Genomic DNA, 27642 nt, shown 5'->3' on the forward strand with positions numbered 1-27642 from the left:
CCATTACAAAGTTATGAAAACACAGCAAACTGCAGCAATTTTCAAATTAACGCCTTACCTTCCAAACTAAATGACAGAAACTGAATTCATCAACGGATAGCGTAATGCAAGTTTTTTTCCACCCCCTCAGCTAATGGGAGGTAGTATCACTGGAAACAACAGCAGAAAGTGAACAGCTCTGATTTAGGTTGAGAAAGCATGTGCAGAGACCTCAGTCACGACCACCTTCGGATTACTACGAGGTCAGTAACAGCTACCTGAGATCAACAGGAACAAATAAGATTGGGGTGAGGGTGAATTCTTGTTCATTTGATTTTGTGTTAGAAAACAATGAAGGCCAATGTACCACCAGAGAATGGTTAATTTTAAATAAGGACTTCCAATAGTAGAAAATAAAAAAAAGAAATAATGTACAAAGGAACAAATGTAGAACCTACCTTTGGAATTGACTACACTGACAATTTTAGATTTTCTCTCAAAACCAGGTAGACAACACATCATGAGGGTAAAGTGTAGAACCATCTGTATAAAAGGTTTTGAACATAGAGGAATTGTAACACTGTGGTCACATTTCAACAAAAGGTGGGGATTTCCTAAACTCTCCAAAAGACAAGACCATGAGACGTAGGAGCAGAAGTAGGCCATTCGGCCCATTGAGTTCATGCCACCATTCAACGAAGTCATGGCTGATCTGATAATCAACTCCGCTTTCCTGCCTTTTCCCCATAACCCTCCCTCGATTCCCTTACTGATTAAAAATTAGTCTCAGCCTTGAATATGTTTAACGGCCCAGCCTCTACAGCCCTCTGCAGTAAAAAATTCTACTGAATCACTACCCTCAGAAGAAATTCCTCCTCATCTTGGTTTTAAATGGGTGACCCCTTACTTGGAGATTATGCTCTCTGGTCCTAGACTCTCCCATAAGGTGAAACAACCTCTCAGCATCTACCCTGTCAAGCCCCCTAAGAAGCCTATATGTTTCAATAAGGTTGCTTCTCATTCTTCTATGCTCCAATGAGTACAGGCCCAACCTACTCAACCTCTCCTCATAAGAAAATTCCTCCAGACCCAGGATTAACCTAGTGAATTTCCTCTGGACTGCCTCCAATGCCAGTATATCTTTCCTTAGATATGGGGATCAAAACCGTTCACAGTATTGTAGATGTGGTCTGATTAGTGCCTTGCACAGTTTTAACAAGACTTCCCTATTTTTTTTACTCCATTCCGTTTGAAATAAAGGCCAGCATTCCATTTGCCTTCCCTATTACCCACTGAACTTGTACCTTAACCCTTTGTGATTCATGCACGAGGATCCCCAAATCCCTCTGTGCTGCAGCTTTCTCCATTTAAATAATATTCAGCTCCTCTATTCTTTCCGCCAAAATGCATAACCTCACATTTTCCCACATTATATCCCATCTGCCAAGTTTTTGCCCACTCAAGCAAAGGGTTCAAACTCCGGCTAAAATTTTGTTACAAGGGTTTGCCTAATTCTGAATATCAAAAAAAGTGTTAGAAACAATCTAATTTGTCAAAAAGATTGCAAAGCAATATAACAAGTATTTTATGAAGGGGTCTCATTGCACAGGTCAAAAGCTCTTCTGATCAGTAAAGTAAGCAGAGCCTTGCAAAACGAACTGTTGTGTTTCTACAACGATATTTGGTTTAGCTCTTTGAAGTAGACATTCCGCAATCATACAAATTATCCCACTATCACTGAAGAAATAAAAATATTTCCTTATATGCCAAGTACATCCACAAAGTATTAAAAAAAAGTTTATTTTTATTTTTAAAAAAAATGAAATACAACGGATGATTCTAGCAGTTGACTTACTGCTAGAATTCATAACTGGAATACTGGACTTACAGTCACTATTGAGATCATCATCATCTCATAATCACCCTGAAGGAAGCAGCTTTATGTTAGGATAGATTGTCATTTTTTGTTTTCCCCACAAAGTATAAAACAACTGCACCATAGATCACATAAGTTGCTGTTTCATGAAGAATCCACAGTTTGTAACATCTCTGAAGAGAATTAAGCAATGTCTGACATGGTTTGGCAGAACATCATGTTCAGTTTGTACCAGTGGAGCCAAAACCACCTGCGCCTCGTTCAGTTTCATCCAGGGTCTGCATGAAGACAAAAAAGGGTAAAACAGTCAAAAAGGAGGTTACATCTTAACCAGAAAATAAAACCACAATAGGAAATGTTTGCTTAATACATTTAGTCACCTTCAACTCCTCAAGTTCTGGGTAGCAGATACGTTCACAGATCAGTTGAGCTATTCGATCGCCCTTTTTAACTATCAAAATATAAATTTGAAAACAAAAACAAAATTCAATGTTTTTTCCCCCAAAAAATCACTTAGTACTTATATTGATTAGCTCAAGTCTATCCAAACATTATATCGATTAGTTCAAGTCTATCTAAACATTATATTGATTAGTTCAAGTCTATCCAAGCATTATATGATGTCTTGCAATATGTCCATCTGTAGATTTAGAATTAATACATACCATACAGAATGAGCAAAGCAAACTTCAGAGCTATTTCAGTTTATTAGAAAACAGACTACCATTAACATTCTTTTGAAACCTGGAAATTTTTCCAAAGTTCAAAAAAGGTGACGCACCTCTTCAGAAGTTCTTTCACATTAAAAAGAACAGCAGGCCAATTAGAAAATTATTTCCACCTACAAAAATATTTACTACATATTTTCCTTTAGGTTAAAGCTCACTATTTAATGCCAGACTTTAACCAATGAAAATGAATTCCACTACTGATGTTTCATTACTTCACAGTAATAAAAAAAAGGGGGGTATTGATATTTTATGCATGGTAGCCAGGCTACCAAATAAATAATGCAGCCTGAACTGTCTAATTTCTGGTGATTATCAATGCAACTGGATAAATCTGCTCCAGGCATCGTGTGGTAAGACATTCAACACAAATCCCCTCTCCTGTTACAATATGGTGACTCATAGATCAATTTCAGATGCCAACAGTCCTTTGGTACCAAGTGGCCATTCATCATGCGTCAGCCAGACACTCAAATCTGGCAAGCAACTCAACTGTGGAGCTTTGCCCAATTCAATTCCCACCCAAGGCCTAAACAGACATGTTAAAAGCTATTACAGATTCAAAGTGCAATTTCACCCCACTCCCTATAACTCAAATGTTTGGTGGCCAGTTAATGAAAACATCCCCAATTTAATCCCAAGCATTGCCAAAAATTAGTTCAACTGGGCCTTCTGGAACAAATCATACTTTTAAAACAGGTGGAAATTGTCATCAGTTGATGGTTTAATACAAAAGTACAATAGCCCGGCAGTTATCAAAATTAATGCCAGAAGCTAATCTGCTATTTGTTTGATCACTGTGTGGATCTTGACACCAGGAATTTTGTCCATCATGGTTAAGATATGTTATGTTAATAGAACTACTGATAATTGATGATGGTCGCTGTCTTCAAACAATTAAAAAAGTTGGCTAATTATATTGTGCGGAACTTAAAATTGATTTGCAATTTTCTCTGCAACACAAGCACTTTGATGTGATAAGACAAAGTGTTAAAACTAAGTACGAGAATGAATGTCCAATAACGTTAAGAATTTCTTACAAATTTCCCAAATATTAAATGTTTTCCCACAGGCCTTGCCAAATAATTTGGTAGAACCTTTAACCTAATTATTAAAAACCTGTCTGAATGGAACTCCCCACTTGGTGGCCACAGAGCAAATGCTTTGCCCTCCATAGATCTCTAATCTGCACTTTAATGACGTTATGCTTATATCAGTTGCAACGGAACAAATGAGAGAAGATTCCTAGAGTGAATCACTTTGTGAAATGTGCTGCTCTGTATATGACAACAGTAGTGAGGTAAAGGATAGCCACTGTTTGCTTGTCCCTTACCTTCAAAACTTTCCTTGCTAAAGTTGAACAGAACCACACCGACATTTCCTCTGTAATCCTCATCAATAACGCCAGCTGAGAAACAGAAAAGGAACAACTGATTCTACAGATATTTAAAGGCTAGAAATAACATTCACTATCCACACACTTACAAAAAGGCACCAGGCACAATGCATACTATTGGAAGACATTCATATGCATAGCAGACAATTCTATACATCTTATTAATTCTTTGCATCCCTCCTTTTGGAAAGGAACATCTTTAAATTTACAAAATAGTATCTGAACATTTGGACAAATTTTGAGATGATCAGAAAGACAGCAGGGATTTACAGTCCCTTACCCTGGCACTTTGACCCCTAGTTCGAGACCCTTCAGCCAGGCATAATGATCACTCAGAATCCACTCACTAAAGCCCTCTTCAGAATTTTATATACTTCAATTAAATCACCTCACATTCTTGTAAACTCAAGAAAATAGGCCCATTTTACTAATTTTTCCTTAGATTGCATAGACTAGGTTTATATTTCTTTGAATACGGAAGATTAAAGGCTGAACTCATTGAAATGTTTCAGATTAAAGAATTTGATAGGGTGGATAAAGAAACTATTTGCTCTTTGGGAAGAGTCCACAACATACTAGAACTAGGCCATGCAGGGGTGATGTAAGGAAGCACTTCTTCATACAGAAGTGAATGGAAATCTGGAACGCTCTCTGAAAAGCTTCGAGGCTGGGTGTCAACTGAAATTTTCAAAACTGAGATTGATAGATCTCTGTTGGGCAAGGGTATTGGGGTTAAGGAACTAAGGCATGTAAACAGAGTTAAGATAGAGATCAGCTGTGACCTAATTGAATGGCCGAACAGCTTCCTCCTGTTTGCGAGTTCAATTCAATTCTGTTCTACCAATTAGTGAGATGTAAATTTACTTTAGTGAACTGATTTCTCACCTTTCACTCAGGTGACAGGTATACACATCAAGATTTAAAAAAAATAATTCTCAGGGCATCAGCATTGTTGGCAAGGCCAGCATATATTGACCATCTCCATAGTTACCCTCGAGACAGTGGTGGTGGGCCTTTTGCTTGAACTACTGCAGTCTGTGTAAAGGCGCGCACATAACCCTTTTCAGTTGGGTCTTCCAACATTTTCACCCAGCGATAAAGGAACAATGTCCAATTCCAACTATTTGATATGAAATTGGAAATTTTAACCAATGTTTTAATTTGAAGAAGAAAATATCATTCTAAAGAACTGTAGCTCCACCATCTGGTGGAAGCAAAATAACACTAACACCAGCTTCTTTCTGACGTAGTGCGAAATGACAGACAAAACTGCTGTTCAGAATAGTATAGCCAACGAGGGCCATTAAGTGCTAAATGTTTGAAAGAGCCATCTACTTAATACCACTCCCCCGCACTTTCTCCACAGCCCTGTATTTATGTCACTTCAAAGAATTTATCCAGTTCCTTTTTTAAAAAAAATTATTGAATCTGCTTCCGCCACCCTTTTAGACAGCATACTCCTGATCATAGCATACTGTAGATTTACGTTACACCAGTTCTTTAGCCAATCACCTTAAATCTGTCCTTTGGTGGCAGTGCCTTCAGTTGCCTGGACCGTAAACTCTGAAATACCCTTCTTATACCTCTCCGCCTCACTTTCCTCCTATAAAAAAACTCTCTAAAATCTACCTCTTTGACCACGCTTTAGGTCATCTGATCCAATATTTTCTTATGTGGCTCAATGTCATATTTAGCTTTATAATACTCCTGTGAAGAGCTATGTAACTCATTACGTTAAAGGCGCTATATAAGTTGTTGCTGCATTTGTTAAGTCCTCCTAAAGCTCGTTACTATCCTTTACATTACTACATTTCAAAATTGTGCCATCTGCAACTTTTGAAGTTCTGCCCTGTGTACCCAACTCCCAATCATTAGCAAAAAAGCAGTGATCCTAATACTGACGCATGGAGAACAGCACTTAATATGTGCTCCTCACCCCCCTCCCTACTACTCTGGAAAAACAACCATCTCCTACTATTCTCTGCTTTCTGTCCCTTACCCAATTTTGTATTTAGGCTTCCACAGTACCTTTAATCCCATGGACTTTAATTAGGCTAACAGGTCTATTATGTCGCATTGTCAAAAACCCCCTGAACACCTGTACAGCATCAACTGCACTAACTCATTGATCCTGTTCTCAAAAGAACTCAAGTTAGTAAGCACAGCTTGCCTTTAACTTACATATTACTGACTTTCATTTATTGGTGCATAATTTTTCAAGTGTCAATTAAAGTTTTGTCCAATTATTGTTTCCCCACCACCAATGCAAGGTTGACCTAAAGTGTAACTGCTAACTTTACTCCTTCCCATTTTTGCACAGGGTTGTATTATTTGCAATCCACTAAGCCTTTGGCACCATTCCCATACTTGAGGATTAGAAAGTTGTGGCCACAGCCTCTATAATTTCCACCCCTTGATTTACTTCAGTAACCTAGGATGCACCCCATTAAGGCCAGGTGACTCTTCTTGTGAGGACTAACAACCTTTTAAATATCTTTTATTTATTTTATCCTATCCAATATAACTGCTACCTCCTCCTTACATTAACAGGATCCTGCTCTGTAGTGAAGAGCGATGCAAAGTACGCACTTAATACATTAAAAAAAAACCTTCCTCAACAAGATTATGTCCCTGTTGGCCCCTAATCAGCCCCACCCTTCCTTTGACAACCATACAAAGACTTTTGGGTTTCTTTTGTGTTAGCCACTAATGTACTGCCAATACTTCCTCTTAGAACATAAAAACTAGGAGCAGGAGTAGGCAATTCAGCCCCTTGAGCCTGCCCCGCCATTCAATACAATCATGACTGATCTCATTTCGGCCTCAAATCCAATTTCCCGCCCTCTCCCCATAACCTTTCAACACATTACTAATTAAAAATCTGATAATCTCCTCCTTAAATTTATTCAGCATCCCAGCATCCACTGCACTCTGAGGTGGTGAATTTTGCAGATTCACGACCCTTTGAGAAAAGTAATTCCTCCTCATCTCTGATTTAAATCTACCACCCCTTAGCCTAAAACTATGGACTCCCGTTCTAGAATGCCCCACAAGGGGAAATATCCGCTTCACGTTTACTTTGCTTATCCCCTTTAGCATCTTTTATGCCTCAATTAGATCTCCTCTCACCCTTCTAAACTCTAGCGAGTATAGGCCTAAACTGCTCAATCTCTCCTCATAAGACAAGCCCCACATCTCTGGAATCAATCTAGTGAACCTCCTCCAATGTAACTACATCCTTCCTCAAGGGCACCAAAACTGCACAGTACTCCAGGTGCTGTCTCACTAACACCTTGTACAGTTGCAACAACACTTTCCTATTTTTATACTCTATTCCTTTAGCAAAAAATGCCAAAATTCCATTTGCCTTCCTTATTACCTGCTATACCTGCATACTAGCTTTCAGCGATTCATGCACAAGGACACCCAGATTCCTCTGCACTGAAGCATTCTGAAGTTTCTCTCCATTTAAATAATAAGTTGCCTTTTTATTCTTCCAACCAAAATGGATAACCTCACACTTATCCACGTTAAAGTCCATCTGCCAAATTTTGGCCCATTCACCCATATCCATTTGTAAATTTATTTCTTCATTGCAACTTACTTACCCACCTATTTTGGTGTCATCTGCAAACTTAGCTATAGTACCTTCAATCCCTGAATCCAATTCATTAATATAGATTGTAAATAGTTGGGGCCCAAGGACCGAACCATGTGGCACCCCACTAGTTACAGCTTGCCATCCAGAAAAAGACCCATTTATCCTGACTCTCTGCTTTCTGTTGGGTTAGCCAATCCTCTATCCAAGCTAATATATTATCCCTAACTCCATGTGATCTTATCTTGTGTATTAATCTTTTGTGCGGCATCTTATCAAAGGCATTCTGGAAATCCAGATACACTACATCCCCATTATCCACTTTGCTTGTCACATCTTCAAAGAACTCTAGCAAATTAGTCAAATACTATTTATTCTTCATAAAACCATGCCAACTGATGGATTGCATTTTGACTTTCCAAATGCCCCATTGCTACTTCCTTAATAAAGGACTCCCACAATTCCCCAACAACTGGTCTATAGTTTCCTACTTTCTACCTCCCCCCTCTTTTTGAATAAGTCTTTTCTCCTTTACTCCCTTTTACAGGTTGCCTCAATTTAGAAACCTGGGGCAGAATTTTACGTTCCATGGGCAGGGGCATGCCTGGCCCAATCAGGCGTAAAATAGCACAAGATTATTTCTGAACCACGCCTGCCGTCAATTAAAAGGCCACTTAAAGCCATTAAAAAGGTTTGCGATTTTATATTGCCCGTGTAATATCATGCTCATCGCATGGGCAACCCACTTTTTACAAAACCTCATCCAAGGGCTGGATAAAAAGGATCAGCAACACTGCCATTGTGAGTAGGTTAGGATATAGTTTGCTGCTGGTTGTTTATTTCAACTTGACAGCTTGAACTCTGTTGTGAGCTTCAGTCTCAGCATTTCCAGGCTTCATTTCAGGACTCATTAGTGTCTCCAAGGCCCCATGAGAATTTTGACCGTGTGGACCCTTCCAGGTATCAGGCAGCCTTCTGTAACCCTGGTAATGGGGATTGTGCTCTACACTGGAGGCCCCTCCTCTGAGGAAGAGGGGTGCAGAATGAAGAGATGAAGAGGAGGCCAGGTGTCCCAGGGCAGCTTCCAGGGAAGCAACCTGTGGGAGGAGAGGAGTAGGGCCAGCAGGTACTCCAAGGCAGAAGGGGTCGCAAAAGACACCACTATCCTGCTGCCAGACTTTACAGGCAGCGACTTAGCTACCTCAATATAACCAAGGTGCAATGCCGAAAGAGGCTCTGCCTCTCCAGTGGGAGGGTGACCTCCCTTTGTCATGATTAGAGGTGATCTCAGGCTCAACTGTGTCGGTGGACACCACGTGCCAGTGGCTCTGAAGGTGACAGTGGCTCTCAACTTCTGTCTAGCTCTTTCCAGGGGTCAGTGGGGGATCTTTGTGGAGTGTCCCAATCAGCTGTCCACAGTTGCATCAAGCTGGTGACTGATGCTCTGTTCACTCGGATAATGACATTTATTCATTTTCGTAAGGACGAGGCCAGCCAGGCTGACTGAACCAAAGGCTTTGCAGTGATCACTGGGATCCCCCACATCCAGGGTGCAATCGACTGCACACATAGCCATTAAGGCACCAGCGGGTTAGCCAGGTGCCTTTGTCAACAGGAAGGGGTTCCACTTGATGAACATCCAGACAGTTTGTGACTACAAGACGCAGATTCTGCACGTCTGTGCATGGTACCCTGGCAGCTCCATGCACTTATATAGACACTCCCAGGTGCAAGGCCTATTCAGTGCTCCAGCCCCACTGTTTGGACAGCTGCTGGGTGACAGAGGCAATCTGTTGAAAAGATGGCCTATGACACCTCTCCACCACCCAACAACAGAGGCAGAGCAGCCTCTGGACCATTCAGGAAGAGCACTACAATACCCCCACAGCGGGTGTCACTGATGGCGGTTACGTGCTGCACTCTCCATAATCTGGCACTGGCAAGGGGGAGGATCTTGAGGCAGCTCCACAAGCCATACAGGATAAATCCAGTGGTGAGTCAGTGCTGACCTCCAGAAACAGCCAGAAGTTGAGGGCCACTGAGACCTTCAGAAGAGGAGCACGGTGAGGAGAACACTGAGGCCTCTGTATCCTTCAGAGAGGCAGGGACACCTTGATCCAATGCTCCTTCCACTAGGGTACCAAAGACCTGTTTCCACCTCATGCCAGGGTTGCCACCTCCAACCCAGATGTCTGAAATGACCCTTTCATTTGAACCGCAAGTTCACTCAGTGCCTGTGCAATAAGGTTTAAAGCCACTTACATCCAGCATTAGATACTGGCATACCAAACACCAAAAAAAGTGAAGCGTACTCAGACCATTAAGATAAAAGCAAAATTTATATAATTTTGACAGACAATAAATGAACATTACTATATCTGGTGTTCATGGCCAAACCAGTAAACATTAACAAAACATGGCAGAACAGAAGATCACCCATGAACAGTCTCTCTTGTGCTCATGGTGCCTTAAACTTACATTTACAAGTGCTAAGTCATTGTCCCCCCCCAACCCGCTCGCTGGCAGTGGCATTGGAGGCAGCCTGCTGTCTCGTTGGCCATGATGACCTTGGAGGCCGTCCTGTGGCCGCTGGAGCCAGGGCTCAACCCCTTGGCCAGTTCCAGTGTCACTAACAGTTGGCACTCAGACCCTAATACCCGAGATCCACTGGTTGGGGGGGCGGGCGTGCTGGAGACAGACAGCCCTCAACATTTCTCCACATTGATCCATGCCAACATGGTACTCAGCCTTGCCAAAGCAGGTCATTGAACCTTTTGCAGCACTGCGCCCAAGGGCGCTACACAACGTCGTGCTGCTGACCTCGGCTGCCACCTCCTCCCAAGCCTTTTTTGGTTTGGTGTGGTGGCCTCCTCCTGCCATCCCTGGGAATGAGGGTGTCCCGCCTGACACCCACCTCCTCCACGAGGACGGTGAGGCACCCGGGAAACAGGCGAGGGGGGGGGGGGGGATTGCCCACCTGACCTGCCCTCCCGTCTAATGTTTCTTCCCGCTGGGTGAGGCCATTGCTCCAGTCTCCAGACCAATTAAAGATTCTCCCCTGTCAGCTTCTGGGAGGTGCCTTTGCCGATTTTAAAGTGCCTGCCAGGCCACCACCAGACCCAGGGGCCAACAGGGCCCCTCCTGGCCCAATCACAAGATGCATTTCACACTGGCCGGGCCTTAATTGGCCGGACAGCGTGAAATCATGGTCAGGGGCCCATTTCCCAACCGCTCCCAGGCCCGATCACGCGCGCCTGACAAGGGAAAAGTTCACGCCCTGGACTAAAAGTCTGGGGACACAAATGCAAATCCCAACATGGCAGCTTGTGAACCGAATTCAGTTAAACAAACAAACCTGGAATAAAAGATAGTCTAGGTAATGGTGGCCATGAAGCCATCAGATTGTTGCAAAATACAACTTCACTAATGTCCTTTAGGGAAGGAAACCTGCTGGCTTTACCCGTCTGGCCTATGTGACTCTAGGCTCTCACTGACGTGGTTGACTCTGAACTGCCCTCTGAAATGGCTTAAAAAAGCCACCAAGGGTGTTCACTACCTACTCAAGGACAATTGGGGATGGTCAATAAACACTGCCTTTACCAGTGACAGCAAGACTGTGAATGAATTAAAAATTGTTTTAATTAAGCTGTCTCTACAAAATGGGAATACACAATGTAATGGATAGCTTAGTGGTACATTTTACTTGTTGGGAAGGATGGTCTAGAATATAAAAGCAGGGATGTGCTGCTGAGTCTTTATAAGGCTCTGGTCAGACCACATTTAGAATATTGTGAGCAATTTTGGGCCCCGTATCTCAGGAAGGATGTGCTGGCCCTGGAGAGGGTCCAGAGGAGGTTTACGAGAACGATCCCAGGAATGAAAAGGCTTAACATATGAGGAACGTTCAAGGACTCTGGGTTTATACTCGATGGAGTTTAGAAGGATGAAGGGGGATCTGATTGAAACTTACAGAATACTGAAAGACCTGGATAGAGTGGACGTGGGGAAGATGTTTCCATTAGTAGAAGAGACTAGGACCTGAGGGCACAGCCTCAGAGTAAAGGGAAGACCTTTTAGAAAAGAGATGAGGAGAAACTTCTTTAGCCAGAGAGTGGTGAATCTGTGGAATTCATTGCCAAAGAAGGCTGTGGAGGCCAGGTCATTGAGTGTATTTAAGACCGAGATAGATAGGTTCTTGATTGGTAATGGGATCAAAGGTTATGGGGAGAAGGGGTTGAGAAACCTATCAGCAATGATTGAATGGCAGAGCAGACTCGATGGGCCGAATGGCCTAATTTCTGCTCCTATGTCTTACGGTCAGCAATAAATGAATGAATGTAAGCAAAAAACACTAATCTGCATGGAGAATTAAAGTATTTTCAAGTACAAGAATACAAGGGCAACAGGGAGTAAGACATTAGAAAGTAAATAAAAGTCATGTGTGAAACAGAAGTTTGTAATATAGTAGGAGACATCTGAAGCTTGATAAGGACAGAAAACACTTGCATATTAAAGTTGGACTGAATAGATTAGTTAAAATACATGCGCACACATTTGAAAGTCTAATAATGTCAAACTATGGGATGGAAATAAGGTTACTTATGTATAGAAATACTGTCCAGAAAAAACCATGCTCCTGATAAATTTCACATTACCAAATTCCTCCACCTGTGTCTTTTCATGTTTTTATTGAAGTTTATACTTAAAGGTCTTTCCCTTTCCCAAAAGGCAGGGCTTAAAGGGTCTTAAACTCCCGTCTCTGACCAAAATTAAGTTAAATCGCACAGTCGGACAGACGAAACACTTAATAGCTCAGATGTGCCAGAACCAGTCACCCATTTTGAAGAATATTTTTTCCTTGGCCTTGGCAGCAGATCACATAACTTGTAGCACGAGTTACTGGAGTTACCTTATAGAAGGTTGGGCTCTTTGCAATTAAAAATCTTTATTTGTGGCTTTGCAACATCTGCTGTTGTGTGAAGGTACAAGAACCAGGAAGCCAGAGAAAAAGCAAAGGATGGCAAAAAAAGCGAAGCCTTTCTCTCCATCCTAAGCACTCACCTCGTTCCACAGACTCTCACTCCACCAGCTCCTCACGACGATTTCAGGACCTCCAATCTCCAGCTTCCCCCATCCCCAAAAGGCAGATCTCTACCTGTGTGTAATGCATATTCGCCCACCCAGAACCCAGGGCAGCAGAGAAACACCATCATCTGTGACAGAACTGAGCAAGCCTTCAAAACCTAGACTGGCGGTGTTGCTCTGCCGCTGTTTACGCTGGGCAAACGCATCTGTATGACACAAAAGTTGTTTGTGCATCCATTGCCACCTCACTTACCAGCATGCCCAGTGTTTAAAGTGCATTGAAGGTTTTTCCTGGTTTGGAATTTGAAATATCCGTCATTTCAAGAGGCAGTGTGCACCTCGTGTAACACAAGCTACTTGGGGCTTTCAGTAAACGTTTGTTTGTACAGGTTTCACTGTATATTAAAACGTTCTATTTATTCCCTGTCAAGTAACATCTAAAATAAAATCAGAAGTTGCTGGAAAAACTCAGGAGATCTGGTAGCTTTGAGTTCAATACGACTCTCCTTTGGAACTAAAGGGAGGAAAAAATGTGATGGGTTTTATGCTGTTGAAGGGGGATGGGGGAAGAACGGGGATGTAGAACAAAAGGGAAGGTCTGGGATAGAGTAGAGGGTGGAAGACATTAAATAACAGATGACATGGAACAAAAGGCAAAGGAGTGGTAATGATTGTAGTAAAGAAATAAGATATGGGTCTAGAGTCAGTGTTAATGGAAGAGTAAAGGGCAGCTGTGTATGAAAGCAAAATCAAGAAACCAAGCTGCAGGCCAGTACTTTGTAAAAGAAAATAAAATAAAATGGAGGACAGAGTTCACCGTCTGAAGCTGTTAAACTCAATGTTGAGTCCAGAAGGCTTGTAAAGTATCTAACTGGAACATGAGGCGCTGTTCCTGAAGTTTGCATTGGGTTTCATTGGAAGCTCGGGGTCATCTTTGTGGGCTGAGTGAAGGTGTTCCGCAAAGCAGTCACCCAGTCTATGTTTGGTCTCCACAGTGTAGAGGAGATTACATTGTGAACAGCAAATACAGTAAACTAAACTGAAACTACAAGTAAAGCACTGCTTCCCCTGCCTGTGCCTGCTCACAAAGTTATTTAAAATAAGCTAGAAATGTTGTAGTGCACCATTGCTGTACATGGGTAGACTATGTTTCAAAGCTATGGGGCAAATACATTACCTCCAACATCAATGAAGTGTTTCGCTGCCAATCCAGATCTTGGAGCTAGAAAATAATAATAAATGGAAAAGTTAATATTTTTCACAACACTATGGATAAACAAAAACAGAAACAGAAAATGCTGGAAAAACAACAGATCTAGCAACATCTGTAGAAAGAGAAACAGAGTTAACATTGAGCCTGTATCAGAGCTCTGAAGGAGGGTCATGTGAGCTCAAAATGTAATCATATAGATTAGTAACGATGACAAATTTGTAGATTTATTTGCTCTGTTTGAACATAGTGACTGTAAAGTTCATTTGGGGCAGACAAAAACAGGCACTAATTAAATCAGGTTAACTAGATTACACCCCACCCAATTTTAAGATAACAAACCAATGGTTGTAAGACGGGCAGGTGATTCTCTTTCACCCAAACCTAATTTCATCTCTATCATTCTCCAACTTTGGAGACTAAAGACTTACTATCAGTAAATAAAGCTGGAATTGTGGGATTCGGTGTTAAAAAAAAAAATCAGAAGCATTTAAGTGAACAAAGAAATTGTTTATGTCAGCCACTTACCCACTCTGCCGTAGAATCCAGAAGGAATTGCAATCTGAATATCTGTCTTCACAATAACTTTATCCTGAGCACTGACCACATAATCATAGGCGCTGCAAACAGGCAGACAGGTAATCGAATCAGCCGAGATGCTATCACATTCCCCTCACAAGGATGGTGGGAAAAATATAGACCAACACAAATGTAAATTATTTGTAATTTTCTGTATTACTTGTACAGCAGCTCCGGAGTTTCTTCAGTGTAAATCTCCACAAGAAAATGCTAGACTGATAAGCAACTTTTCCACTTGTTGCATGAGGTGGGTGGGGGGGGGGGGGGGGGGGGGGGGGAGGAGCAAAGGGTGGGGGGGAGGAGGAGCGATGGTCCCTGCAGTTGAATAGCCCACCCATTCTGAGGTGGAGGATGGCCAGTTGAACAAAGGTCACAACCCCCCCCCCCCCCCCCCCCACACCCCGCCCCCCCCCCCCCCCCCCCCCCCCCCCCGTCTCAGAGCCGGAACCAGGACAGGATTCAGCAGAGAAACCAGGAGAAACAGCACAAAGGCAATAAAATAATGGGGGGGGGGGACACGACAGCGGGTTTAGCTAAAGAAATGAAGTGAAGGAAGGAAACAGCAGTGAGGTGGATAAAACCTGAAGGAAAAGCCGGGTTTGGGGGGGGGGGGTGTTTGAGAATAAAGTGTTCAAGAGCCAATTCCTGTGCAAAACTGAAGCAATAAAATGAGGACCAGATAGAGGAAAAATGAGTTATTTAAAATGAGGGGCCAAATAAAAAATAATAAAGGAAAAGAGGCAAAGAGCGCTGGTGAGGCGGTGAATTATTCCTGTGGTTATAATCGGGGGTGGGGGGGGGGTTTAATGCGCTGAAATAACATTTCCCACATTCGGTAAGAACCTCACCTGTAAAGGTCGAAACCGGCCGCCCGCTCCGAGCCCCGGGTCGGCGGGTGCGCGTTTTCACTCAGCCGGGCGAACCTGAGCCGGAGCTTCTCCTCCCCTCGGGGCTTCTCCTCAGTCCGGGGCCGCTTGGCCGGGGATGACAGCGGGCTGGAGGTTTCAGAACACGGCATAGTCCCGGCTAAGAAAGAGAGAGAGAGAGAGAGAGACAGACCTGACTGACTGACTGAGAGAGAACAACCGCCAAAAGAATAGCCCGCCAAAACCCGGCCACTCAGCGAGCGCCAATCAGAAAACCAGCGCCTGTCAGCGAGCGCCAATCGGAAAACCGGCGGCCGGCCAGCAAGCGCCAATCAGAAAACCAGCGCCAATCAGCGAGCGCCAATCAAAAAACCAGCGCCAGCCAGCGAGCGCCAATCAAAAAAATCCGGCGCCCGTCAGCGAGCGCCAATCAGAAAACCCAGCCAGCCAGCGAGCGCCAATCAAAAAAAAAAATAGCGCCAGCCAGCGAGCGCCAATCAGAAACCACCGCCAGCCAGCCAGCACCAATCAAAAAAACTAGCGTCAACCAGCGAGCGCCAATCAGCGAACTTGTGGGGAGACTGTGGTGTGGTGCTAATGTCACTAGACGAAAAATCCACGGGCCCAGGCTAATGCTCTGAAGACAAGGGTTCAAATCCCACCAGACCAGCTAGTAGAATTTAAATTCAAATAATAAATCTGGAACCTAAAGCAGGGCTCAGTAATGGTGACCATGAAACTCTAATCATTTGTTGTTAAAAACCCACCTGGTTCACTAATGTCCCTTAGGGAAGGAAATATGCTGTCCTCACCTGGTCTGGCCTACATGTGACTCTTAACTACCCTCTGAAATGGCTTACAAGCCACTTTTTAAAAAAAATATATACTTTATTCATAAAATGTCTGAAAGAACATTACAAAACATTTCTAAATGGCCATCACAAAAAGTGCAATCAGGTTCAACTTTTACACATGGATCACGAGATGCTTCAATACAATCAATGAATATTACAGTCATTTCAGTATGATCATTACAGTCAGACAGTGCAATGGGATTGGGGATATCAACATACATCATGTTGCGCTCTGAGGTGCTTCAATGCAATTATAATACAATTAGTATTCAATGCATACATTCAATGTGAGCCATACAGCCCGAGGGGTCTATACCTTTCCCAGCCCCTCGGTGCACTATGGCAGAAAGGTCTTAGACAGTGACCTTTCCCCATTGCGCCTTTGCGGCGGCAGCTCCAAGCTTTAGTGCGTCCCTTAGCACGTAGTCCTAGACCTTGGAATGTGCCAGTCTGCAACACTCAGTCAGGGACAACTCTTTGCACTGGAAGACCAACAAGTTTCGGGCAGACCAAAGAGCGTCTTTCACCGAGTTGATGATCCTCCAGCTGCAGTTGATGTTTGTCTCGGTGTGTGTCCCTGGGAACAGCCCGTAGAGCACAGAGTCCTGTGTCACAGCACTGCTCGGGATAAACCTCGACAGAAACCACTGCATCTCTCTCCAGACCTTCTTCGCAAAGGCACAGTCCACAAGGAGGTGAACAATGGTCTTGTCCCCACCACAGCCACCTTGAGGGCAACGTGCAGAGGGGGTGAGACTCCTGGCATGCAGGAAGGATCTGATGGGGAGGGCCTTTCTCACCACCAGCCAAACTACGTCTTGGTGCTTGTTGGAAAGTTCTGGTGATGAGGCATTTTGCCAAACGACTTTGACAGTCTGCTCTGTGAACCGACAGGATCCACCAACTCCTTTTCCCACAGGGCCTCTGCGACGGACTTGTGGTCAAAGGAGTCTCTCTGCATAAATTTTTCCACGAGGGACAGGAGCATTCCGCGGCAGCATGGCCAGACCCATCCTTCGCAACACCGGGGACAGGTAGAATCTCAGCACGTAGTGACACTTGGTGTTTGCATACCGAGGGTCTACGCACAGCTTGATGCAGCTGCACACAGTATGAGGGCGATGTTGGGCACGTTTTTTTCCCCCTTTATCTAGAGGCTTGTACATCGCTTCCCTGTGGACACGATCCATTTTCGATCTCCAGATAAAGCAAAAGATGGGTCAGGTGATCGCCATCGCACAGGAGTGTGGAATGGGCCAGACCTGCGCCACATACAGCAACAGCGAGTGCGCCTCACACCTGATGACCAGGTTCTTACCCGCAATGGAGAGGGAGCGTCACTCCCACATGCCCAGTTTTATTTCCACCATAGCCACTCGCTCCTTCCAGTTTCTAACGCGTGCCCTGGTCCCTCCGAACCATATCCCCAGCACCTTCAGGCCATCTGACCTGACAGTGAAGAGGATAAAGGATCAGTCAGTCCAGTTGCCAAAGAACATGGCTTTGCTCTTTGCCATGATTTACCTTGGCTTCCGAGGCCAGTTTGAACAGGTCACAGATGTGGATCAGTCTGCGCACCGAGAGCGGATCTGAGCAGAAAACAGTGACATCATCCATGTACAGGGAGACTTTGACCTGAGTGCCTCCACTGCCTGGGATCGTCACTCCTCTTATGCCCGGATCCTTCCTGATGGACTCAGCAAAGGGTTCTATGCAACACCCAAAAAGGATGGGGAGAGAATGCAGCCCTGCCTGACTCCAGATTTAACTGGAAAGCTTTCTGATTCCCACCCATTAATCGAGACTGCGCTACAGATGTTAGTGTAGAGCAGTTGGATCCAATTGCGGATTCCCTCCCCAAACCCCATTTTGAAGAGAACATCCACCATGTAGGTGTGCGATACTCTGTCAAAGGCCTTCTCCTGATCCAAGCTGATAACCTTTTTTAAATGAAAGCAATTAAACTAAATCAACAAAATTGGGATAAATCAGGCACAGCCCCTAATTCAGGTCAGCTGTAAAACCAAGGACAAAATTTAAAGGAACCTTACAAACTTTAAATCAAAATGTGATTAAAGGGGTCAACAAAACACCCCAGTCCCCGCGGTGCCCACCGAGCATGGAAGGCCTCGAATGTGCCAGCAGACACCGTGTGCTCCCTCTCCAGGGACATCCAGCAGCGAATGTAGCCGCAGAAGAGGGACAAACAATCGGGCGGGACTCCCCGTCGATCGCCCGCTGCCTGGACCTGTTAATGGCCAACTTGGCCAGGCCCAGGAGCAGGTTCACGAGGAGGTCCTCCTCCTTCCCAACCCCCTTCCGCACCGGGTGCCCATAGATCAGGAGCGTGGGGCTGAAGTGCAAACAAAACATCAATAAAAGGTTTTTCAAATAACTAAAAAGGGAGTGCAGCCTACAACACCCTATGTATACATGGTCCACGGACTCCACAAGACCGCAAAAAGGGCACGTGTCCTGAGAGTCCGTGAACCTATGCATCCTCTTATTATAGGGGACTGCTGCATGCAACACCCTCCAACCCAGGTCCCCGATAGAAAGGGGGAGGCCACCTCCGTAGAGGGCCTCCCATCGGGGGCCTCCGCCTCCGGACGGCAACAAGGCACGCCAGGGCGTGTCCGGGCGGTGGACGAGGGCGAGAAAAGGTGTGCAGCAGCAGTCCGTACAAAAAGCCCCTCTTTGCCGTGCCAAAAGGCACGGAGGGCATGTCCCCGAGGCGGCTCATATTGCGGGGCACCAGCACCCGAGGGAGGGTTCGGGGCTTGGGGCCAATGTGGAATTCCGTCCGAACAGGGGAACGCTCAGACGGAAGACCACCGCGCACCTGGGCCACCTCAAGACCCAAAATAACATCAGGTCCGAGCACGACCGTTCTCAGGTCTTGGATGGCATCGGCTGTGACCTGGACACTCACAGACGCGCGACGCGCCAACTCCTGCGGGAGCATCCAGCCCAGTCCTCCGCCACCCAGCACGTCCCCGATCCTGGTCACCCCTGCGGCCACAGCCCTCCTCTCCGCCAACCACTGAAAAGGACGGAGGGGCGGATTCCTGAGCAGTGGCTCTCTGACGATAGCCGCTACTCCTGACGGGGGAGAGCAGCGTCGCGAGGCGACCACTTTCCAGACTTTGATCAGGTCCTGGTAAAAGACGGGCAACGCCTGCAAGGAGCCACCGAGGCCCAGCTGTTCTATAAACAGGAGCTGCAAGTCATAATTCAGGCCGTGCACCTGACGGAAGAAATACGTCGTCAGGGCACACCATCTAGGAGGAGGCTCGACGTAGAGGTATCGCTGCAGGGTCTGAAGGCGGAAAGTCGCCACCTGTGTGCGTAGGCACACTAGCGCCTGACCACCCTCCCTAAGCGGGAGACTCAGAACCTCGGCAGCGACCCAGTGCAATCTTTTGTCCCAGAAGAAGTCGACTAACAATCTCTGGATTCTTGTGACAAAGTCCGGGGGAGGGGTCAAAGTGACCAGCCGATACCACAACATGGCGGCGATCAGCTGGTTTATGACCAGAACTCGACCTCGGTAAGATAGCACTCGGAGCAGTCCTGTCCAGCGCCGCAGGCGAGCGGTGACTTTCGTCTCCAGTTCCTGCCAGTTCGCCGGCCAGGATTCCTCAGCGGGGCAGAGATGGACCCCCAGGTAGAGGAGGCTGGTCCCGCTCCAGGTGAAAGGCCTGAGCTCCTCGGGTAGGGGATCCATCTGCCACGGACCGACCAGGAGTCCAGAACATTTCTCCCAGTTGATCCTGGCAGAAGAAGCGGCAGAGTGGACCTCCTGGCACTCGCGCATCCTCCGCAGGTCAGCCGGGTCACTAAACATAAGGAGCACGTCATCGGCGTAAGCCGCTGATCCAAGCTGATACTCTTTCGAGTACAAACCTGTTTCCATCTGTTTCAGATGAAGTTACATGTTTCACAGTTTGCCATTGTGAGATTTGAACTCTTGATCTCAGGGTTACAAACCCAGTACCATAACCACTTGGCTATTTAGGCCAAGCCTTAAAGGAACCATAGTTTGCTATTGTGAGATTTGAACTCTTGATCTTGGGGTTACAAACCCAGTACCATAACCACTTGGCTATTTAGGCCAAGCCTGATCCAAGCTGATGGGGCACATGCCACTTAGTTCAAGGGCAATTAAGGATGAGCAACAAATGCTGGCCTTGCCAGAGACGCTCATATCCCATAAGAAGCATAAAGAAAAAAAAAATCAAAACCCAAGCCATTCAGTGAGCGCCAATCAAAACCTAGCCAATCAGCGAGTGGGAATCAAACTCCCAGCCAATCAGCGAATGTCAGAAACCACAACCAAACAACGACCTTCAAACAAACCTCAGCCAATCAGCAAACGTTTGAAACCTAAGCCAATCATCAAACGCCAAACTAAATCTCAGCCAATCAGGATGCACCAACCAAAACCTCAGCCAATCACTGAGTGCCATACAAAATCCTCGCCAATCAGCAAGTACCAAAACCCTGCCCCTTCCCCCCCCCCCCCCCCCCCCACCCACCCACATCCAGCTTCATAAAAGTGACATTAATACATTTTAAACAATGAGGTGTTCATCCAAAACTCGACTGGAGTGTTCAAACTCACACTGCAGTCAGGTTGAAGAACAAGAATCAAACTTTTTTCACATTCTGTCAAACTCTGAAGCTCTCCAATCAGGTTCTGCGCCAACATGGTACTGAAGCAAACTTAGTCAAAGTAATAAATGACATTCTCTATGACAAACCATCATTCTTCAACCTGTCTGCAGCCTTCAACACCATCAACCACACCATCGCTCTCCACTGGACTGCCCTTGTTTGGTTCCCCTCTTACCTACACAAATGCATGTACAGTTGTTTAAAAGAATATCAGCTTTAATCTCCCTAGGGCAGACTCCCCTAATGGTTGGGGGGAAAAGTCGGCACATACCATCAGCGAATAAAGTGATCAGTAGCTGCCCACTATACAATAACTTCATTCAGTGTTCCAGTTCGCCTGCTACAGGCAGTGCAGGAAATGGCCACCTCTTGCAGTGGCTCTCTCACTGGTCATAACAAGTACCTAGCAATGCAGCCAACACCAGCAGAACCAACTCTTCCACTTTTGTCCCCATTTACTATCAAACTGCAGTGTTTATTTAAGAAAGAACTGCCTTTTCACGTGCTCAGGAGACAGAATTTTACAGCTGAGAAAGAGACCACTCTGCCTTTTGTACCTAGGCTGGCTCTGTGAAACAGCAACATGCTTGGCTCCATGCCTTCGCCCTCTCAAGGCACAAAAATAACAAAGAAAAAGACTGGCTAGGCCCTCGAGCCTGTTCCACACGCCTCAGATTGTGGTTTGTCCCATCGTCCTCCCTTCACTCACCAGCACCCATGTAATCCTCTGGGAGAGGCAGAAGAGAAAGTCCCCGGTGGGTTCAAATCCCACCATGGCAGGTGGTGGAATTTAAACTCGATTAATAAATCGGGAATTATAAAGCTAGTCTCAGTAATGATGACCACGAAACTATCATCAATTGTTGTTAAAAACCCATCTGGTTCACTAATGTCCTTTAGAGAAGGAAATCTGCTGTCCTTACCTGGTCTGGCCTACATGTGACTCCAGACCCACAGCAATGTGGTTGACTCTTAACTGCCCTCTGAAATGGCCGAGCAAGCCACTCAGTTCAAGGGCAATTAGGGATGGGCAACAAATGCTGGCCTCATCCCACAAAAGAATAAAGAAAAAAATTCTGGGTGGAGGACGAAATCTGGATAATAACTCCCCAACTCCCAAATCTGGGTTCCAGGAGTTCACCATCACTCCTACATTGTGTTTGCCATCAAATTAGCTATAGTTATAAACTTGCCCAGCTCACTTTCAAATGTTGCAGGGAATCCTCACTCACTGAAGAATCCAGTAACTCATTCCAAAAGACAATGACAGAACATAAAGGCATCCTGGCATCTAACTAACCAGGATCTATTCTGATAGAACTCTTCCCCTTTCCATGATTGCCAGATGTCTGTTTGAAAATTATTCCTTTGAGCACTCCAGGAGAAATGCCATCAGTGCCAGCTGAACAATCTGCTTCAAGATTCCTTACTCTATCCAGGACTATAGAAGTTTTGGGTCAACTGCACACGTCATCTTCTGGAGTAAAAATTGCTATGAAGTGGCCATTTAAAACCTCTGTTCTGTGAATGAGTCACATATTTGTCTAGAGTAATCCTTCACTGGCTCAATGGAGTTATTAATGGCTCTCTGATTCCTAACCTAGCTAAAAGCATTTTAGTAATGCATCCAGTGTTCTTTTTGTTACTCCAACGGTAGCTTTTGTTCCTTTTCGTGAAGCTCCATAATTAGCTGTATTTTCTGGAGATAATAGCATGTACCTCAAATTTGCTTAGGGGGATGATAGCAGAGTGGCGATGCTACTGAACTAGTAATCCAGAAGCCCAAGCTAACACTCAGGAGACATGGGTTCAAAGCTGGGTGAATGTAGATTTAATTAATTAATCTGAAATAACATGTTAATGAAACTACCAGATTGTTGTAAAAAACCATCTGGTTTATCAATGTCCCTCAGGGGAGGAGATCAGCCACCCCTGGTCTGGTCCACACAGCAATGTGATTGACTCTTAAATGCCCTCTGAGATGGCCAGGCAAGCCGCCACAGAGAAAAGGCATGGATGTATCTACAGCATGTGGACTGCAGCGGTTCAATAAGGCAGCCCACCACCCCCTTCTCAAGGGCAATTAGGGATGGGCAATAAATGATCACATCCCAAGAACAAAATTTTTTAAATCCTTTCTCATGACTAGATAGCCACTTTCATTTTGTTTTATCCAGTGCCCCTTCTTTTCACGTGAATTTTTGCATCAAGATGGATTTAAAATATATTCCATTCGTCTTGTCTGCTGGTTCAGTAAGGCCGCCCAATCAACCAGATTCTAGTCGGCTGCCACCTAAAAAAACTAACCTTCTTGAAATTCAGTATTCCTATTTTCCCTTTTCCAATTTTTTATTGGTTCACTGCGAGTTGTCTGAACTATGGGGAGTGTCGGCACGGTGTGCTCTCCAAACCATCCTGCCAACCCCTCAATTTTAAAATCCTCATCCCCTCTTTCAAATGCTCTCTGGCACCTCCCCTCCCCTCCCCTTCTCGATCTCTATAACATCCTCCAGCCTAACAAGGTCTCTATGACCTTCCCTTTCAGGCCTCTTATTTTCCCTGCTGTTTGGGGCTGTGCCTTCAGCTGCCTTGCCCCTAAACCCTGGAATTCCCTCCCTAAACAACTTTGCCTCTCTCTCTGATCCTTACAGCTAACCCCTTTAGGTCACCTGTCCTAATATCTCCTTCCTTATGTGGCTTGGTGGCCAGTTTTGTTTGGCACTCCTGTGAAGCATTTTGGGACGTTTCACTACATTAAAGATGCTATTTAATTCAGGTTATTGTTAACTGTGCTGTGCATTGTCTGAAATGTGAGGAATGTTGATGTTATGTGTTGTCTGAACTATGGGCAGTGTCCATGCTCTGAACCTTATAAACTTAATACTTCTTTATAAAGGACAAATGGCTAGACTGATAAAATGGCTGCAGCTGACCACATGATGGCAGTTCTGGAAGTTTCTGAGCAGTTTAAAAATGGACAAAGGCTAACTCACCAAACTCCTGGAATGTAACACTCCTTGCATTGTATAAACATTCCAGCAAAGCCAACACAAAGGACTAGTAGGCAAGGCATCGGTACCAGCCAGCGTTGGACAAAGGCAGAGTTATTGGGACTCTTCCTCCCAAAATTGTGCGAATGGTTCTACAGTTACCTGCTCAAAACACAATGGGTTTTAACAAGGGGGCCTTGTTAGCTGAATAGCTTGACTCAAAAATCGCCCTGTCACAAGACCGAGTCTTGAACTGGTTAAATTGCTTTAATTATACAGCTCTTGGGTTCCATCTTCAGTCAATGTTCAGCCTCATAAGAGAAGCAGGACTCTGGGCTAGCAGCCGGCCTCTGTCTACCATTTACTACCTAACAGGTAGCAACAGAAAGAGGTATTCCCAGGTTTAAATTGCCTGGCCCTCATCTACACTGTGTTCTCCTGGAACATTTGAACTTCTGTATCTGTGCCTACAAGACTAACTTTTCTCTACTTGCCTTCTTTTATCATAAGTCATTGCTTCTGGAAAAGCAGATCACCCTGCAACAGTTTCAGTCTGCTAATCTCTGAAGGAATGCGCCACTGGACTTTAGATTCTGGACTCTGGATTCCTGTGAAACCATAACTCTTATTTTTTGTTTGTGGTCTTTGCCCTGAACCCCTTTCCTTCCCTTATTCCTCTTTTATTGAATGAATGCAAAAAGGGGCAGACATTTCAAAACCCCTTCCTGCATTTTGAGTGTGTGTGATATAAATTAACCCTCTGATTTTACCCTATCTTGAGAGTGGATCACTCCAAAACTGAAGGGTTGGGGAACATATGCCAGCACTATAAAGGGGGAAATCAAAAATAAAAAAACACCTTTCTGTTTACAGACAGGTAGTGAGAGAAGAAATCATAGAGTCATAGAGGTCTACAGCACAGATAAAGGCCCTTCGGCCCATTCAGTCTGTGCCAGTCAAACAAGTACCTAACTATTCTAATCCCATTTTCCAGCACTAGGCCCATATCTTGTGTGCCATGGCATCGCAAGTGCACAGAGGGTTTCTGCCTCTACCACCCTTTCAGGCAGTGAGTTCCAGATTCCCACTACCCTCTGGTTGAAAAAAATCCTTCCTCATATCCCCTCTAAACCTCCTGCCCCTTACCTTAAATCTATGCCCCCTGGTTATTGATCCCTCCACCAAGGGGAAAAGTTCCTTCCTGTCTACCCTATCTATGCCCCTCATAATTTTATACACCTCAATCATGTCCCCCCCCCCCTCAATCTCCTCTGCTCCAGGGAAAATAACCCCAGTCTATCCAATCGCTCCTCAAACTTAAAACTCTCCAGCTCAGGCAACATCCTGGTAAATCTCTGCACTCTCTCTAATGCAATCACATCCTTCTTACAATGCAGATTCCAGAACTGCACGCAATACTCTAGCTGTGGTCTAACCAGTGTTTTATACAGTTCCAGCATGACCCCCCTGCTCTCATATTCTATGCCTCAGCTAATAAAGGCAAGTATCGCATATGCCTTCTTAATCGCCTTACCTACCTGTCCCACTACCTTAAGGGATTGGTGGACATGCACACCAAGGTCCCTCTGATCCTCTGTACTTCCCAGGGTCCTACCATTCATCATGTATTCCCTTGCCTTGTTTGTCCTGCCCAAGTGCATCACCTCACACTTATCCGGATTAAATTCCATTTGCCACTGATCAGCCCATCTGACCAGCCTGTCCACATCCTCCTGTAATATAAGGCAATCCTCCTCACTCAGGGCTGCTCTAAATTAAACGCCCCCTCCTTTCCGTTACAGATGACAGACGTCCTCAAACTAAAACCGCAAATGTTACCAAAGGCGTTCGTTGAATAATAAACTGCAAATTATCAACGTGAAACAAAAGAAAATTTATGAAATTAAAACAGTGTCCCTGGTGTTCAGGGCTTGCAGACATAGCAGCAGAAGAGGTAAGCCTCCCACTGCACACTGTGGATGACCAGATCTGTCAAGCCTACTGCAAGCCACACTCCCTCTGAGCCAGCTGTAAGAGCAACCTGAAAGTTCCTGTGCAGGCTGCACAAAGCATGCTCCTTTAAGTTATCGCATAAAATAAGTTAAAGGCCCTGTGCACTGAGACAAACCACCCACACGCTCCATTAGCTGTTGCTAACTCTTGAAACCCTGCAAGCTGCTCACTCCCCTCCTCTGCACCGGCTGGTTCTGGGTCAGGAGCCTGACAGTGAAGTGCAGGCAGGAGCTGAGTGCTCCCACCTCCCAATGCTGTAAAAGCGGCTGCACCAATCCAGGGAGCAAATCATTGCAAAATGCTGCGGGTGCTGGGACCCTGAAATAAAACGCTGGAGATACTCAGCAGGTGCGGAGAGAGAAGCAGAGAGTTAACATTCTCAGCCGGATGTGAATCCGTTCTGAATAAGGGTCAAATCGTTAACTCTTATTTCCCCCTCCACACCTGCTGAGCAAATATTTCAGGCAGCCTTAATCGGAGTTAGAATATCTGTAAACTGTCACCTCTCTCTCTCTCTCCACGCCTGCTGAGTATTTCCAGCATTTTCTGCTTTTATTTCGGATGCCCGGCATCCGCAGTATTTTGCTTTGAGTGCAGAGACCTTGCGTAACCCTGAAAAAAAATGGAAATATTTCGCAGTTTGTTAAAGAAAAAGGAAAATAAATAAAAATTCAAACCTTGTTACTGTGCAATGTGCCCGAATCTACGAGAGCCTGATGCAAGATGATGAGGTTTGTATCGTTAATATATATATATATATATAATGTAGAAATTATGGCGGAACAGAAGCTGGTTCGGAGTCCTAAGTATACACATATATAAATAAATATACATTTATATATATAAATATACATACATAAATAAATATACATTTATATATAAAAATACATATATTACATAAATATACATGTTACGTAAATGTACACATGTTACATAAATACATATATAAATAATACTGAGACCCACAAGCAGCTACTTTGTAACAGAAATAGGAGACAGATTTGGTTACAATCCCAGCAACAAGCGGCAATGGTCGCTGGCCTGCTCCATGTTGCTGTTTACCCTGCCACAGACCTACCTTTGTCTGAGCCCTTTCCAGCCCGCTCCATCACCGATCTGCACAGAGCCCTGCCTAGCAGCCGGCTTTCCGCAGAGATGCTCGCACAGAGTCGAAGCGACCTTTTCACCAGAGCCATATTCACCGGGGACTGAAGCCTGATACACGGCGGGGCCTCTCTCTCTCTCTCAGGCAGGCAGTAGGAGCGCTTTCCAGTGCGGATCGGACATTCACAAAGTGGGCAGAGGTTTACAGCCCCCGCCGTGGCGTGGGCCGGGCCATGAAGTGCGGCGAGCGGTTCAACAGGCCATTGACTTCGTCCGGCCCGTAAAATTCCGCCCACAGTGTGAACCGGGTGTTATACACAGGGCTGGCTCCCTCATTCCTGTTTCTCACCCCTTGCTCTGATTTAATAATGTACACAGTTCATTAATTCACATGGTTCAGAATTTTACAAAGTTCATTAATATGCAGCATTATATGCTAGACAGTTAATTTAATTAACTATACCAGGTAACTTTGTACTCTAATGAACTTTGTTTATTAATAAACTAGGTATACTAATTATCTATGTATATATATTTAACTTTGTATAATAATGACTATATACTAACAATTAGTATAGTCACTATTATACAAAGTTAATTATATATATTGATCATTAGTATACATAGTTCATTAATAAACAAAGTTCATGATTATACAAAGTTAGTATCGGGGACCTGGGTTGGAGG

General features: G+C 44.8%; 1 protein-coding gene and 1 long non-coding RNA gene across 4 annotated transcripts in view; one reads left to right on the forward strand and one right to left on the reverse strand.

The window, feature by feature from the left end:
* Positions 1-1821: 1821 nt before the first annotated feature.
* Positions 1822-27283, reverse strand: LOC121272034 (deoxyuridine 5'-triphosphate nucleotidohydrolase, mitochondrial-like). Of its 2 annotated transcripts, none has more exons than XM_041178416.1 (7): positions 26930-27283; positions 15300-15477; positions 14401-14492; positions 13840-13884; positions 3917-3991; positions 2236-2306; positions 1822-2133 (listed from the first exon to the last, which is right to left on the reverse strand). In XM_041178416.1, the coding sequence occupies exons 1-7, from the start codon at positions 27045-27047 to the stop codon at positions 2077-2079; spliced, it is 636 nt and encodes a 211-aa protein (XP_041034350.1). In that variant the 5' UTR covers positions 27048-27283; the 3' UTR covers positions 1822-2076. The 2 variants fall into 2 exon arrangements, with proteins under 2 accessions (XP_041034350.1, XP_041034351.1); XM_041178417.1 differs by lacking the exon at positions 26930-27283 and adding an exon at positions 21406-21460.
* The window catches only part of LOC121272035, a 105084-nt gene continuing 103893 nt past the window's right edge, over positions 26452-27642 (forward strand). For both annotated transcript variants that reach the window (XR_005941839.1, XR_005941838.1), the window contains exon 1: positions 26452-26582. This is a non-coding gene — a long non-coding RNA (uncharacterized LOC121272035). The remainder of the gene's footprint in view (positions 26583-27642) is intronic.

This window comes from Carcharodon carcharias, chromosome 32 (genome assembly GCF_017639515.1).
Source record: "Carcharodon carcharias isolate sCarCar2 chromosome 32, sCarCar2.pri, whole genome shotgun sequence".
Taxonomy (NCBI): Eukaryota; Metazoa; Chordata; class Chondrichthyes; order Lamniformes; family Lamnidae; genus Carcharodon; species Carcharodon carcharias.